Source organism: Sylvia atricapilla, chromosome 1, assembly GCF_009819655.1.
Source record: "Sylvia atricapilla isolate bSylAtr1 chromosome 1, bSylAtr1.pri, whole genome shotgun sequence".
Taxonomy (NCBI): domain Eukaryota; kingdom Metazoa; phylum Chordata; class Aves; order Passeriformes; family Sylviidae; genus Sylvia; species Sylvia atricapilla.
In genome coordinates this window covers 6,496,819-6,512,427 of record NC_089140.1, presented here as the reverse complement: position 1 = coordinate 6,512,427, position 15,609 = coordinate 6,496,819, and the positions used below count along the sequence as shown (strand labels likewise).

The window sequence follows — 15,609 nt, the reverse complement described above, 5'->3', positions numbered from 1 at the left end:
GGCTGTTTTCCTTTTCTTTTGTCCAGTGGTTTATTCATACTCCTTCTTTTTGCTGTGCTTCTCAGACTAGTTGCTGCTGTGATTGGAGGTAGTTTAACTTCCAGAGTCAGCTGAGGTCATCAGTTCTTTCAAAATGTGATTTGGAATATAAAAGGGGATGTCTCCACCTTCAACTACTGTCGTCTTCACTGATGCAAAAAAATTTAGACATATAATTTATTGTTGTTATGATTGCTTGCTTTAGATTTGTATTAAACTTTGTTTATAAGACTCATTTTGTTATACTTAACCATCAGTTGGAAGTAAATATTGATTTTAGGGTGTGTTTCAATGAGAACCTAAAAATTTCCCACTTTCTACTCACTCAGTGAACTAATTGACTACTTAAGTTAATGTAGAAATGCCTATGCCTGCATGTGCTTTGCTTTTCAGATTTTTTTTTTTTTTGGTTGCTTGCTTTTTGCTTTTTTTGCTTGTTTTCTTTTTTTTTTTTCTTTTTTTATTTTTTTACGTTGCAAAGTTTTATACATCTATTTTCTCACCTACCGTATCCTAGGGGGCTTGGAGTACCAATAATACAGTCAGCCCACCTTCCTGGTCCCCAGACATTTCAGAAGGTCGGGACATTTTTAAATCCAGACAGCTTCCTGGCAGTGCCATTTGGAGCATCAAAGTGGTAAATAACTTGAATTTATTTTCATGTATCCATTGCTATCTTTCTGCTGTAGAGATTAGTGGTGAAATTCTGTATCTCACACCTGAATTAAATCTTCCATTCTCTTAGTGTTAAAGGCCTCTAAAAATTATTAAAACTCTGGAGCTTTCAGGTTAAAAGACGTGAGCTCTCCAGAGTGCACAGTATGATGGCATTGCCTTGAGTTTCAATGGCAAAGAACACTTTGTATTACCCAAATTTTGTGTGTGTTAAGTACATCACTTCTTGTGCTTGGCTCTACGTAGCTGTCAAAATAAATTACCTGAGAAGGAAAATGTCCTTAAGACTGGCAGTAAGGTAAGCCAGGCATGGAAAGGAGCAGAGGTCTGGAGGATGGCTTGAATTTGTTGCTGTGGAGAACTCTTGCAGAGTGGATTCAAAGTGACATCCTTTCTAGCTGATGGGGGAATAAATAACAACTTTCCTACCTGGTTAGATGGACCAAAACTTGTATCCATGGTGACATTTATCATTAAAAACACCTGAAGTAACTAAAGTAGAATTATTTGGTTAAGGTAAAGGCTAAGAAAAGCTAAATTATAAAACTGACAAATAGCTGTAGCTTCCCAATGATTTAAGTTCATCTCACTTTAACTCTCATGCTAATTTTATTTTAATTTGACATCAGCTTAGCTTTTGCTGCTTTGAGCATTAATTTTCAGCTTAATATTCAGCATTAACATTGATACACGTATGTGCTTATTCCTGTTACTAGTTGTGTGAAAATAACAATACTGACACCTGTTCTGAAACAGAAAATAAAAAACTTACCAGAAGAGTTTCCACGTTAAAAAACTGATGATTGTATGTCTTATGTGTGCATATATATTAGCTCCATAGATATCTAAGGACATTTTTTGTTTCACCTCAGCCTCCAGCAGCATCCTTCCTCTCACTCCTCAGATACCATTGTGTTACATTAACTTGGTGTGTGAGTCAGTTTAATTTCTCTTTCCTTTATTAGATGGATGTTAATAAAATTTTACCATTGGGATCCTTCAGTTCTCCCTTTAATTATGACCATAAAGTTCTATATCTTCTTTAAAGCAGGAGTTGGAATATTTAAGAAATACTGTAGGGAATATTGAGCGCACAGTGGTTTTTCCATCCAAGGAAAAACCTCCTGCCTCCATCAGTAAAGACCCTTTGTGTCTGTTGGTGACAATCCCCACAGGACTTTGTTGCTTCCATCAGCATTGTTTTACGGGACAAATGTTTTGCTGTGGTATTAAAAGTATTTTGCAGCAAACATTTGGATATTCTGTACTCCATCCTTGGGCTGTATTAGGAGCCAAGATCATTGACAAATATGAAATGCAATAAATAATCTCAGTGCTTGTTTTGTAGTAGGAAAGGTACTTATTTGAGTACCTTCCATAATTATCAGTTACACAAATTCGAGGCTCTGAGACACATCGTAAAGATGTCTGATACATCAGCCCGAGTTTGGGGACGTAAATATGTTCTTTTTCTCTCTGGAAGTGATTAGGGAGGATTAGGAATCCTCTTGTGCGTAGTTCCTTCTGAAATTAGAGAAAAAAAAAACCAAAAACCCACAAAATTTCAAACTTAAGTCGCTGTATGAATAACAGGTAATTATTAGTAAAAATATACTTGCTCTCCCAAAGATAACTTTAGTTGAACACACTGAATACTCCAAAGCACAACTCTGCATCTTAAATTAGGAAGGGGGAAAAGAAGCTGTCTGTTAATAAATAAGTGGAGATTGTATAATAAAAACTCCATGTTGTGGGGAATGTTGATCTGAGTGTAACTGATAGAAATAATATAAAAAACTCTCTCTGTATATCCTGGATTAGGAGAGTTCCCTGGAGCCAGCTCCTACTTGGCTTTGTGAGTGGGACTCAATCCTAATAAATTCCAGGTTTCACTTGATTATTCATAGTGTAAGAAAAGCATCTATGATTACCAGTAATCAACTGTCCAGACCTTGTGCAGAAGTCCCATGACTGTCTGGGCTGACTGTTTAGAGAGAAAAGAAACATGAATCATAGAATAAAAGATGGATTTTGGAAACTTTGTAGCTGAGGTGGAGGGGAAGTGGTGGGGGAAATCCTTATTTCCAGTTACTCCTAAGCAGAAAACATTCTTGGTTTTGTCTGCTTTCTCACTGATGATAAAGGTGATCATATTATGGCATGTAAGTAATTAAAGGTATTTCACACAGATTTGTGCAGCTATTTAATGACCATGCCCTGGTGTGCTCCTACTCACCTGAAATCACAGGGTGCTTTTTTTACTTAGGCTTTTCCCTAGATGAGCTGAACAAGTTTGAGTGCCATGTAACAAAAGAACTTTAGAGGTTGCATTTACATTGTTCCCTTGCATTGCATAGGGCCGAGGATCAGGATTCCCCGGGAAGCGGAGACCGCGTGGAGCGGGTCTGTCAGGACGAGGTGGCAGAGGAAGATCAAAACTGAAGAATGGAGTCGGGGCTGTGGTCATTCCAGGGGTAAGGACATCTTCTTTGAAGTCGTATTGCAGTCTGTTAATGTAACACTTTTATTCAGCTATAATTCTTGTACTTAAATACTATATAAAAAAACAATGTCCTCTACAGAGCCAGGGGTGTTCAAAGAAGCCTGGCTGTTACTGCCTGTGATGATGAACTAGAGCACTACAGCTCAGTGGGCCCGAGGCAATTCTGTGCTGCTCTTGCCATTTAAAGACACAACAGTTGGGAGTCTTAAAGTACTCCTTCCATTTCCTCAGATGCAGAACGTGCTGGGTAAAGGCAGCACTGACTGGAACAACCCAGAAGGAGAGAGCAGGGCTTGGACATGAGAATGTAACAGCAGCCATAGGAGATCAGAGCAGAGGTTCCTCTGGTCTGAGTGGTGATGCAAAAGTGCAGAACAGAAGAGGACATGTTGAAACACATTTCAACAGTTTGTGGCTCGGGGACTTGCTGAACAAGAGGTGGTGTCTTTGTCTTGGCCAGCCTGTGTTGGAGCTTTCTTTCATGAATTTACCCATTCACTTCAAAGAAACTTCAGGAAAACCATGTTAGCCTTTTTCAGTTCTGCAGCTCCTCAGCTTGTGTTTCAAAGTGGCTGCCTCCTGGATTAGCTGCCTGCCCCTCAGTGTTTTTAGAGAAGAGACAGTGGAAAGCTGGTTTCTGTTCACTTCTCCATCCATACCACTCAGTTTCTATAGACCTCCATCATTACTTCTCCTTCTCCTTCCACTCTGTACTTGCAAGTACGGAGAATGCCAGTATTTTGAGTTGTTCCTTTATGGAAGCTACTCCCTATTTCTGATCATCAGTACCAATTCTTTTGTCATGTTAATTTCCTTATTTGCGGACTTCTGTCTGCCATTTGATAGCCCAGCACTCAGCTTTATGACATTCTTGTGGAGTTCTTTGCACTTGTCTTTCAGATTTTATTACTCTGAATATCCCAATCCTGTTGGCAAGTTTTGTCACCTTGCTTCTTACTTGATGTTTCAGCTTGCACAGGAGTGTGTTGAGCACCACCACCTGTTAGCAGGTGGGCCCTGTCAGATTTCAGCTAGTGCTCTTCTCCCACATACAAAACTGATAATCTATTCCCCTCTTTATTTTGTGTCTTGTATCAGTGTAGGGACCATTCCTCTTCAGTTTAACTTTTTTTAAATTGGCTTTGGTGGAGGACTTTGCCTAAAGAGTTTGGTAGTGAAGTAAGTTGCATCAGTCAGATTTCCCTGGCCCCAGAATTGCTGACTCCTTCAGAGAGCCCTTACAGATCATGATTTACCATAACTAAAGCTTCCTTGACTCTTTAATGAATTAATATATCAGTGCCTCTCAGTTCTTTGTTGTGATCAGATGTCTACTATTCTGTACACAGCTTCTGTCCAGAAACCCTTGAGAAAATAATGATTACATTTGCTGTCTCCTTTCCGTCAGAAGCACTGAAGTGATTGTATGCAAGTGATTGCTCACCCCAGTTGATAGTTAAGCTACTTAATACTTGAAGTGTTTTTAAAACTTGAAAATCCTACACAGTCCTAGTCTGCTCCTCATAAGAAGAGCGACTTTGGTATGAAAAACTTGGAAATCTGGACTTTATAACAATTCTTTTTTTTTCCTCCCTACTGTGGACTTGTTCTATTTGAATGTTCTTTTTAAACTTTGATTACCAACTAGCTCTGAATACTTTGAGAGACATCCTTTTACTTGTGTTCAAAGAGGGACTTTCTCATTTTTATGTCTTTGTGAAGTAATTCCTGAGACTCTCTTTAGGGCTGTGTTTTGTGTTCTTAGATGTAATCTGTTTGTCACACTTTCTGCTACCTGTGTAATAATATGTTGGGATAATCTGGTGTTCATGATTTGGAGAAGGAACAATCATCTCTATCACTTTTCCCTTTTAATGCATTGGATGGTCAAGATTTATAAGCAAATAGGTGATTTTAAACACACAGGATGAATTCCACTTAGGCTGGCTACAGCACCTTAATGAATTGGAGGCATTCACATAATTATTTTGGTGTTACAAAGCACAAATCTGTACTTCAAGAGATGCTGGGGTTTATAGATCAAACTTCTAAAAGTTTTTGCTGTTGAGCAGAGGAGAGCGATTTAGGTAACTTGCTATAAATACAAAATGGACATCACTCTCCACAGTTTCCTACTGAAATTCGATCCTTTGAGTCATCACATAGATGGCAGCTCCAGAGGTTCAGAGATGGGGCTGCCTTGTGATAGAGCAGATGAATTTAGCAGTACCAAGAGGATCAGCCTTTTGCCAGATAAATGTTTGAAATGGGAGTGTTTTCAGTCAATCTGCACAAAATAATTCTTATTTAGCATGGATTCAGTGGACAGCCACACGGATTTGGAATGGGGAGAAAGATGGGAATGGGGAGAAAGATGGCTACAGGTTAACCCATGGTGGGTCAGTGCTGGGGTTCAGCAAACACCAGCACTGCAGTCATTCAGTCCTTCAAATTCTGCTCTTTTGAATGTGCAGTTAAAAGAACTTTGTGAAACCTGTGGAAAAACAGGTAAGGGAGATGTTGTCCCTGAAGTTATCAAGGTGTTTCAGGTGTATCAAGGAGTAAACGGGTTAGTTACAGCTGCAGTGCTCTCAAATATTTGGTAATCAAAACACATAAAGAATTTATTCCCTTTTTAGCTGTTTCTAAGTAAATGCTGAGTTTCAGCAACTGTGTATCAGAAGGATTCCTCTAGGATGCCTCTGATGTAATGATATTTACATTTGCCCCTAGAGTTATATTTGGATTTGTGAAATATTTGAACTATCATTTAAACAAAACTTATCCATGTAGGACTTACACTGTATTTAAAATAATCCATATATATATTATTGGAACAGCTGATAAAACAAAGTTACATTTCTCTGTCATGCTTTTGATCTTTTATATGGAACTGTGTGCCCTTATATTCCTGATTCAGAGATAACAGTTGGGCCTATTAGTTCAAATTCATGGACAGAAAATTCTGTACTGCAAGATTCACATAAAGATCAGAGCACAGTTGAAATCTTTCATTCTTTTTTCTCTTCATGAGAAGCTGTACATGAATATGTACATGGATTAGTAAGAGGCAGGTCAGAATAAAAATCACTTGATGAAAAAGAAGAATTACTGTCTATACCAAGAGCTGATGGATTGAGATCAAAACAGCTGTTTCAAGTTCACTGCAAGCTTTTATAATGAAGATAGATAAACCTCATAAACTGCTTGCAGTGAGTAACTTTAGAGCTCTTGCTTATTCCTCTAACATACTTGGAGCATTAGCTAAACCACATTTTAGGCAATATGGGACAAACTACATGTCTGCAGTTGCTCTTTGAATTAATACACGAAAGTCTGTCACTGCAATTAACTTTTTGATGAAAAGAACTTCAGTGTTTACATGCAGGGAACAGAGCAGACTGGGCACAGTATGACAATTTCTGCTTAGTGATTTTTTTTCTTAAACTATGCCTTTCCTTCCATTTCCATTTAGAAGTGTAATGGGATATTATGTGAAGGTGAAAAAAGAAGAAGAGAATATGTGTAAAGCTGTAATACTGATGATGAGAAAATGTGAATGAATGCAGTAATTTCTGATCGAGGTAGCTTTTTCTGAACGTTTAAACTGTATGAATAAATATTTGCAGAACTCTTATTTAGAGAATGTTTCATTTTGTCTCATGTCTTAGAAAATGTGATATGCTTGCTATTTATATTTTGTGATTTTTTTTTAATAGGTCACAACCATGGATATTTCATCTAATAAAGATGAGGAAGAAAACTCTATGCATAATACAGTTGTCCTCTTCTCTAACAGTGACAAGTTCACTCTCCATCAGGTTAGGACAACCGTTATGATTTTTCATTTTGTTTCCCTGCTCTTAATTAGGAAAGAGTGAATGAACATCCTTGTACAGTTAAACTGTACAGCAGGCTATTTGGGTTTTACAGTTCCACCTTTTCAGAGTGCAGTGTCTGGCCCGTGTTGAGAGTCTGCTCTTGTGTGTCATTGCAGGATATGTGTGTGGTCTGTGGGAGCTTTGGCCAAGGTGCTGAGGGCCGGCTGCTGGCCTGTTCCCAGTGTGGCCAGTGTTACCATCCTTACTGTGTCAGTATTAAGGTGAGTGTTATTGTTACGCACAAAAATCACTTGATTACGCTGTTTTCGTATTGTGCTTTAATAGCGCTGTGCTGCCTTTGGTTTTGTGGTAATTAGGGGAGTCATTAACTTGTTAGATATTCATCAGCTAATGTGACCATTATTTGTATGCGACTTGTGAAAGACTTTAATTAAATGTCATTTTATAGTATGCATAGCCTCAAGAGAAATTAACCTTTTTGTAATTTCGCAACCATAAATAGCGCTGATTATCCAGCAGTTGGTTAAAATAACAGTTTGAGATATAAGCTTTAAACCTAGATACAAGCAGAATTAAAAACAAAGAAAAAATTGTACTGCATCTTCATTTACTTGGGGCATAAGGTTTAGTTGATTCAATTTGCCTGTTGGCTGTCAGAATTGACAGCAGTTGGAGTGGTTAATTAATACATTTTACATTCATTAGTTTAGGAGAGAATGTGTGAAAATTAAATTTGAATGCTGTGAAATGACCTAGCAAGCACAAAATAAGCTATTTACTGCAATATATACACTATACACTTTTTCATTGGTTGTGATGTAAGTATATCTGTGTAAAAGTGGGATTTTTTTATTTAAAACTTGTCAAAAAACTTTGTTTTGCACGTACTTTACAAAATGCCATATGCGTATTTCATGCAATTATAATTTGACTTTTTGTTTATACACTGCTCTTGCATTATATATTAATTGCAGTAAGTTAGCTGTTTGCTTCAGATGCCTAAAACTCCAGCGCTGTGATCACATCATGATGTGAGAGGATCAGGTTTGTGACCCTGAGGAACCAGAATGTACACAAGTCTCTGGGAGCTGACAGGATGCATCCCAGAGTCCTGAGGGAGTTGGCTGATGCAGCTGCCACGCCACTTTCTGTGATATTTGAAAAGTCCTGGCAGTCAGGTGAAGTCCCAGGTGACTTAAAAGAGGAAGCACTGCACCTGTTTTTAAAAAGAGTAGAAGGGAGGACAGTTTCTTTCTGTTTAATGCATCCCTGCTGGCTGAAGTTTTGGAAAGTGTAATTGATAAAGAGCTCCTTGAGATGTGGGTGGTGTGCCCAGAAGAGCATCCCGAGCTCCACAAACCAGACCTTCATTTATACATTGATCACACTTCACCGAGCCATTTTCAACTAACTCTCCCCTTGCATTTCTTCTCAGATTACTAAAGTGGTACTTAGCAAAGGCTGGAGGTGCCTGGAGTGCACGGTGTGTGAAGCCTGTGGAAAAGCCACAGATCCAGGGAGACTCCTCCTGTGTGACGACTGCGACATCAGCTACCACACCTACTGCCTGGATCCACCCCTGCAGACCGTGCCAAAGGGAGGCTGGAAGTGCAAATGGTGTGTCTGGGCCTGGGTCAGAGATGCTGGCTGCTGGCCTCTGCTTCTCTCTGTCACCTCTGGTGATCTGTAATGAGGTTTAAATTGTGTCTAAGTCAGGTGTATTAAACAAAGCCAGCAAAATGCTTCTGAGTTGTTTCATTCAATTATCAATCTGTAAGGGAAACTCTTACCTCCTCTCAGAACTGCTTCTTCATACTAAAAAAACACAGAAGTAGAGATAGACAGAATTTCTCTTTTGAAACTCATAGCAAAAAAAAAAAAATTAAAAAACTCCAATTTACATTCATTGTAATTGTTCCAATGTTCAGTTGCAAAAATGAATGGGTGCTTCACCCAAGTGTTCTCAAGATAAAACCCTGTGACAACCATTTGTTTTACTTGGGTGAAACACAAACAGACCAGACCTCTCTCGTGGTTAAGTCTCTGGATCTCAAAGTGAATGGCAACTGGAAGCAGGAACCCCTTTGACCCGTTGAGCTGTTACAAGAACCCAGCTGCCTGCTTTTGCAGTTTCAGGGGAATTATTAATTAGGAACTTTCTTCAAAAAGTACGAAAAATGTTGTTAAACGTTTGTGGTTAAACATGTTGTTAAGTTAAAACTTAATTGCTCACCTCGTTCTAGGTGGAAGAGATTTAAAGCCACAAAATGATTTTCCTGTGAACTGACAGTAATAGATCTTTTTGTCTGTTCTGCAGGTGTGTTTGGTGCAGACACTGTGGAGCAACTTCTCCAGGTTTAAGATGTGAATGGCAAAATAATTACACACAGTGTGCTCCCTGTGCAAGTTTGTCTACCTGCCCAATCTGCTACCGCACGTACAGGGACGAGGAGCTTATAATTCAGTGTAGGCAGTGTGATCGGTAAGGACTTCTAATAGTTCACTATATATTTCTCCTGTTCAAGTCTTGTTTTAATTTTTCCCCCTAATGTAAAAGTGTAGAGATGAAGGAAATGATCTCGTGGTAAAGAACACTGGATTGCCGAGTCTCAGAAATCTCTTTAATACTTCATTCCTGGTTGTACCACAGACTTAAGTGTCTGACTCTGGGCAAATTAATTAATCACTCTGTGCCTCTTCCCCCTGCCCTGTAAAAATAAAATTAATTTACCTCACAAGACTATTATTGTGAGGCTGAATCTAGATTACATTGTATAAAGTAATTAAAATTATTGCAATATAGGGAGAAAATTATCATACAAAAACATACTTGGGAGATTATTTTATATAGAATTCCTTTCTGTGGAGGGAGATAGTTGATCTGCTGCTCCATATCCAGGATGTAGCACACACCACTGTAGGGGATGCTGTATGTGGAAAACCTGATTCTGTGCTTTCTCCCTCAAAGAATTCAAACTGAACAGCTATTTCCCATTTACTTGGACCATAGACTGATACTTGGGTCTCCTAAAACACCACCTGTTTCCTTTAAATTGTATTTTTTCCCCCACTTAATTTCTAGATGGATGCATGCAATCTGTCAGAACTTAAACACAGAGGAGGAAGTGGAAAACATAGCTGATATGGGTTTTGACTGTACCATTTGTAGGCCATACATTCCACCAACGAACGGTAAGAAGACGATCGAAACCAATGGCAGGATTGCACACTGCAATGAATAGGTTTGGGAATGTGTTCTGTGCTCTCACCGAGGTTTGGCTCGTGGTAGAAGTAAGATTTGCTTCGTGTTTGTTTTAAGGGCTCTTGTGGAAGTGTGCTAGGCTCTTTATTGCACCCTCAAGTGATTCAGGCCAGGGGAAACCTCGTGGGAATTCTGGGTAGAGGTATTGAAGATAGGGATAAACTGCTAAATGTGTTTGGTAGGGAGGGGGTCAAAGGCATATCACTTTGTCAAGTGGAAGGAAGAAAGCCCAGTTCTCTAAAGTTACATCTGCAAAAGAATCTGAAAATTAATTCTGAGCAGAAAAAGTTTGTGTATTTTGATGCTTTGAGGCTGTGTGAGGCAGCAGCAGTGGTTCTAACAAGAGTCTGCGTAAGGATTTTTCCCCTCCTCTCTCATTTTTTTTAATGCCTTTTCCTCAGCTCTCCCAGTATTCAAGACCAATGCTTCCCTCCTTAGCTGCAGTTTTGAAAAGAATTGGCCATACTTCTTTGTTTGGGAGTTATCCCTTATGAATTAAAATGTGTGAGTTCTTCTCATGGACTTTGCACTTCCCTGGACAAGGATACCAACAGCCTTGTTGGTCTGTATCACAGTTCTGCAGCAGTGGCACTTTAGGAGCTGAGGTTACTGCAGTTTAAGCACATTTACAGCATCTGGTTCCATGGGATGGTGCTGGTTAATGTTCCTGTGAGTGGCCTGTCAGCAGTTAGGTTGGCCTGTGACATGATTTGTAGTTTTATATTTTAGTCTTGCTGCAGGGGTGATAGCCCAGGTCTGTTTTCCCTGCATGGCAGCTCAGGGAAGTTGCTGCTTCAGTCAGCTCCTTTAACATTGACACCTGCTCCCATTTTTAGCATAAGCACATGAAAGTGTTCATATTACCCCTTCACTGGGGTGTCACAAGAGAACAGTAGAAGGAAGGCACAAAGAACTAAGCAAATATTTCAAGAAAAATTCGTATCCACCAAGAAGTTGGCAGTAAGATTGGTTTTCCTCATTGAGATGGAAGATGTTGTGAGGCATAGACTTGAGAGGTCTGCCAAGAAAAGTTCAGTAGAGCATCTAATGTCCCTTAACACTGGCGTGTCATCATCACAGCAGTAATTGTAACTTACTGACCTTGGAGGTTTATATACTCCTTGCTGGAACAGTTCCAAGTAACCCATTTTTATCACTAATAGAAGGACGACTAATGCTTCTGTATTTCTGCAAGTCACTTCATTGTAAAGATCTCCTTCCAAAAATTCAGAAGGAAAAACTTTTTGTAAAGTGAGAAAAGCAAGAAACTTGTAGATGCAACACAGGCTTTTGTTTATTTTTATAATAAGCTTTGAGTACTTAAATCAAAAAGATCCAAGTAAGAAATATTTAATCCTTTCTTTTTGGAGCTGGTAGAGCTACATTTTAGAAATAATTAAAGCCCACAATATATAAGATGGAACAGTTTCACCAGAGGTGTTCCACTTCCAGGCAGAAGCTGATCCCTGAGTTAGTTCTTCCTGCACCACCTCTGTGGAGTCAGTGTTGCTTAGGTTTGGGTTCCAAGGAGTAGGAACCAGTCCCTTGAGAGTTCCCAAGTTTTCTTTGCAGTTTTTTTTCACCTTTTTTATAAGACAAGTTTTTCTGTTTATTCTTTCCTGTTTTGACTCAGTATTAAAACCCCTCTAACACATGTACACTTGCACAGTTGCATGTCTGAATATGTCATTTGATGCATGTTCATAGAAATACCTGCATGTGTACTTTTATGTGAAATGTTTTGTTCTTTCATGAATTCTTCTAAAACTCCTCTTGAGAGTTTTCTGTAAGGTTTTGTTTCAAAGTCAGAAGAATTAGCATTTGATAAACTTAGAGAAATAAATGTTAGTCAGCAGTAGAAAGCTTGTAAAAAGGTATCATATTGTGGGATTCTTACTGGGATGATTCTTGCTCTTTCCATTTCATGTGTCATAGATGTGTTGGAAGTATTATTACAGGGGTTTTAACCACTTTCTTTCTAGAAGAAACAAAAGCCTCTCAACCTAATAAATAAACAAAACATTGCAGGGTACCCATGGTGAAGAATAAAATGGTTCTGGTGTCTAGGTGTTGAGAAGGAACTTTCATTTTTCTTTCTTCAGAAAGTGGAAACCTTTTAAAAATTTGTAGGAGCTCTTCCCTGTCTCATCGTACCTGATACTCTTAAAAAGGCATCTTCTTCAGGAAACAGAAGTAAAACACAGTGTTTTTCTTCTTGAATATACATAAACATCAAAAGCCAGAATGGTGTAGGATCTGCTCCAGCGCAGTGTACCAGAAACCTTCATTACTAGGTTATTATGAAATAACCATCTCTGATCAGTGTTTTAGTACTGTCTCAAGTTATAACAGATGTCCTGCAGCATATTGCTGTGTCTTGTAGAGAAAATGACAAATTCTCATGACTAGATGCTAGGCAGGTGCATTAGGCAGCAGCAGCTTCTCCCCTGTGCTGTAATTCTGCATGTTCAGGAGAGCTGTGTGTGTCTCTCATCTGCTCTTGGACAAGCAATTCTTGACCACGTCCTCATCAGTTCTGCCTTTTTGTCATTTGCCCTCGTGTGTCATATGCCCCATCTGTAAATTTCCTCCCTCCTCACTGACTCCCATCCTGTCTCTGTGCAGGCTCCAGCCTCCTCCTCCTCCCTTGGTGCTGTTTTTGTTCCTCGGTAGGATGCAGCGGGACCAGCTCTGCCTGGTTTTTTATCGCCAGTTAGAACTGCTCTGGGTGCAGTTTCTGAAGCTGCCTGTGTGCAGTTGTTCCTCCTGGGGCTCTGGTAAACATGCTCATGGAGGCAGTGAGGATTTGGTAACACTTACCCCTGTCCAGGGGTGCCTGTTACTGCCAGCGAGACACTTGATGGCTGGCAGTCTCTCTTGTATCATTTCCATTAAACTGATGTAAGTTTTTCTTCATTCTGAAACTTAATTCTCTGTGCTTTACAAATACAAGATACGAATCCAACATAAAATGTGCTACGTGTTAAAAAACTAATTTTTAATTTTTTTTATTATTATTTGGCACATTTACTATGTCAGCTCTAATGTTCTTGTGTTACTGTATTTACCAAAAAAAATCCTGTGTCATTGACACAGTTATGCAGGCACCCAATAAAGAGTGCTCTACTAGTGCTGTATTTCAACATCAGCCGTTCCACTCTGTTCCATATGCTGGTTTCATTTCTTCATAGAATTGTTCTTCTCTATTACAGCCTTAAAAATGAACTCTGCTTTCTTTTTCTCATCATACTGTATTCTGTGCAATTATTTGCTTTCAGTTGAGGCTACTAAATGCTGTACAGTGTTCAGCACATTTAAACCTTTTTGCAGATAAGTTTAGCAATTTTGATTAAACTTCAGCTGAATGCCTCAGAAAGCTCTATTTTTGTCCATTTTTTACTTTTTTCCCCTTTGGATAGGCTTTGTCTAACACTACTATGCTTTTCTGCTATCCATTTTATTGATTATAATCCTTAATGTGCACTCTAATTAGCTCCTTTTCTGAAGTCTGATACCGTCTTCAAACGCTGTTTGTTCGTGCAGTTTCTGTGAGTGGGTCTCTGAAGGCCTCACCTCTGTCACTATCAGCTTGTTTATTTGAGCTATTCAATTCTATTCAGTCTCCAGAGCTAAAATTGTTCAGTCTGACCTGAATGAGAAGATCTCTCTGTTGTTTGACTTTAAATGAAAGATTTCAAATTCCTGTTCACAACTGTCTGTCTGAATTTCTTGTTTACCTTTAGATTCCGATTCAATAATTGCTACTTCAGTCTTAAAACCATCTTGTAAATAATAACAAATTAAATGAACAGATGATGTCTTATTTCACTTTGAATAGTTCTTTACAATCTGCCTATTTTCTGTTGTTTCAACTGAGTGTTTTGAGTATCTTCCTTTCTTCAGCTTGTCCCCTATTTTTTGTTTCTTTCTGGCTCCATGTCTCTTTCAAAAAGTCGTTTTCAATTTATTTTCTTCTTGTCTTTTCTCTCCTCCGTTGAGTTCAGTTTTTCAGTGGTTCCCTTAGGCTTCTTTCATTTACTAATTGCATGAAACACTGGTTTTCTGTAGGTTATACCCTGTGCATTAGTTGCACATTACACAAATCTTTGGAAGCGCTGTAGTTTTTGAAGACAAACTTGCACTTTCCTTAAATTTGTTTATATTCTAGAATGCATCCTGTGCATCTCATACTCATTTTAAGTGTTACTTGGAAGCTTTTTTTTGCTTTTCCTGGTCTTGCCCTGGCTCCCCTGGTGTGTGTGAGGTGGGAACAGCAGCACATATGTGACAAAACCAGTGCCGAGGTCGACGTGACACACGGATCCCCCCATGGATTCTCTGCCTCAGGGGTCTCATCTTGTGTGACAGGCACAAAGGAAATACTCCAGATGTTATCTTGAGTCTATGTTCAGCATGAATAAAATTTGTAGGCAGAAAAAAACCCAAAAAACCCAGGAAAATGTGTGGATGAACTTGCCTCTGTGGTAATTCTAACTGTGCCAGACTAACAGGTTTTGTGATTCTAGTTTGGTGTTTGCGAGATAGAAGCTCCTAATTTTCACTTACTGCTCTGTCTACATAATCTCTGTGAAGTCACTACTAATTAAAATTAAAAGTTTAGTCTACACATCATAGGTGAGTGAAGCATGATTGCAGTTATGTAATTAAGGCAAAAGGGAAGAGCATTTCTGCCCGCTGCAAAAGTAGCCTTGTGTTGTGGGACATTTTGATTATTATTTTTTCAGTCACATTGTCCTACTGCTGCCCTGTAGCATGCAAGGTGTAGTTTTTGAGTTTCTGCTCTTCCATTTATCAGCAGTCTCATCTGGAATAAGAATTTCCCTATCTAACTTCAACAAGTCCAGTGTTATCTGTTCTGAGATACATCAGCCTTCTCCAAGTGCTGTGTAAGAGGCCTGACAGCACAGACACAGTGAGAATCTTGTTTACAAAGCTCTTGGAGTGTGCTGGCCCCTCCTTGGGGAAATACTGATCAATACCCACTTCATAAAACCCTCATTTTAAATGATTAGGGCGTAAAAAATGATTAAAAATAATTTTTAATGATTAGGGCAGCAAAACCTGAACATCATGACTTAGTGTAGAGGTTGCTTTCCAACCCGAAGGATCCAGTGTATTCATTTGTCCTTGGTCCAGTAGAAGGAGATAATTTCCCATTGTGCTCAGTGCTATTCCACTGCCATTCTTGGCTTTAGGAAGTTGGAGAACTTCTGTTTGTATCAGGCCTGTGACACTGAAAAGCACTTTATTTTAAAGGTGCAAGTAAA

At 39.0% G+C, this 15,609-nt stretch overlaps 1 protein-coding gene and 1 long non-coding RNA gene across 13 annotated transcripts in view; one reads left to right on the top strand and one right to left on the bottom strand.

The window, feature by feature from the left end:
* LOC136358485 (uncharacterized) overlaps positions 1–15,609 on the bottom strand; it is a 1,172,843-nt gene that overhangs the window by 1,053,158 nt on the left and 104,076 nt on the right. The gene's annotated exons all lie outside the window — the stretch shown is intronic.
* The window catches only part of KMT2C (lysine methyltransferase 2C), a 192,718-nt gene that overhangs the window by 120,984 nt on the left and 56,125 nt on the right, over positions 1–15,609 (top strand). For 11 of the 12 annotated variants that reach the window (XM_066314259.1, XM_066314319.1, XM_066314277.1 and 8 more), the window contains 7 exons: positions 557–676; positions 3,072–3,188; positions 6,937–7,038; positions 7,215–7,319; positions 8,495–8,676; positions 9,377–9,541; positions 10,142–10,251. In XM_066314259.1, the coding sequence (XP_066170356.1) occupies positions 557–676; positions 3,072–3,188; positions 6,937–7,038; positions 7,215–7,319; positions 8,495–8,676; positions 9,377–9,541; positions 10,142–10,251 (901 nt within the window). The remainder of the gene's footprint in view (positions 1–556; positions 677–3,071; positions 3,189–6,936; positions 7,039–7,214; positions 7,320–8,494; positions 8,677–9,376; positions 9,542–10,141; positions 10,252–15,609) is intronic. The other variant, XM_066314291.1, reaches the window with a different exon arrangement.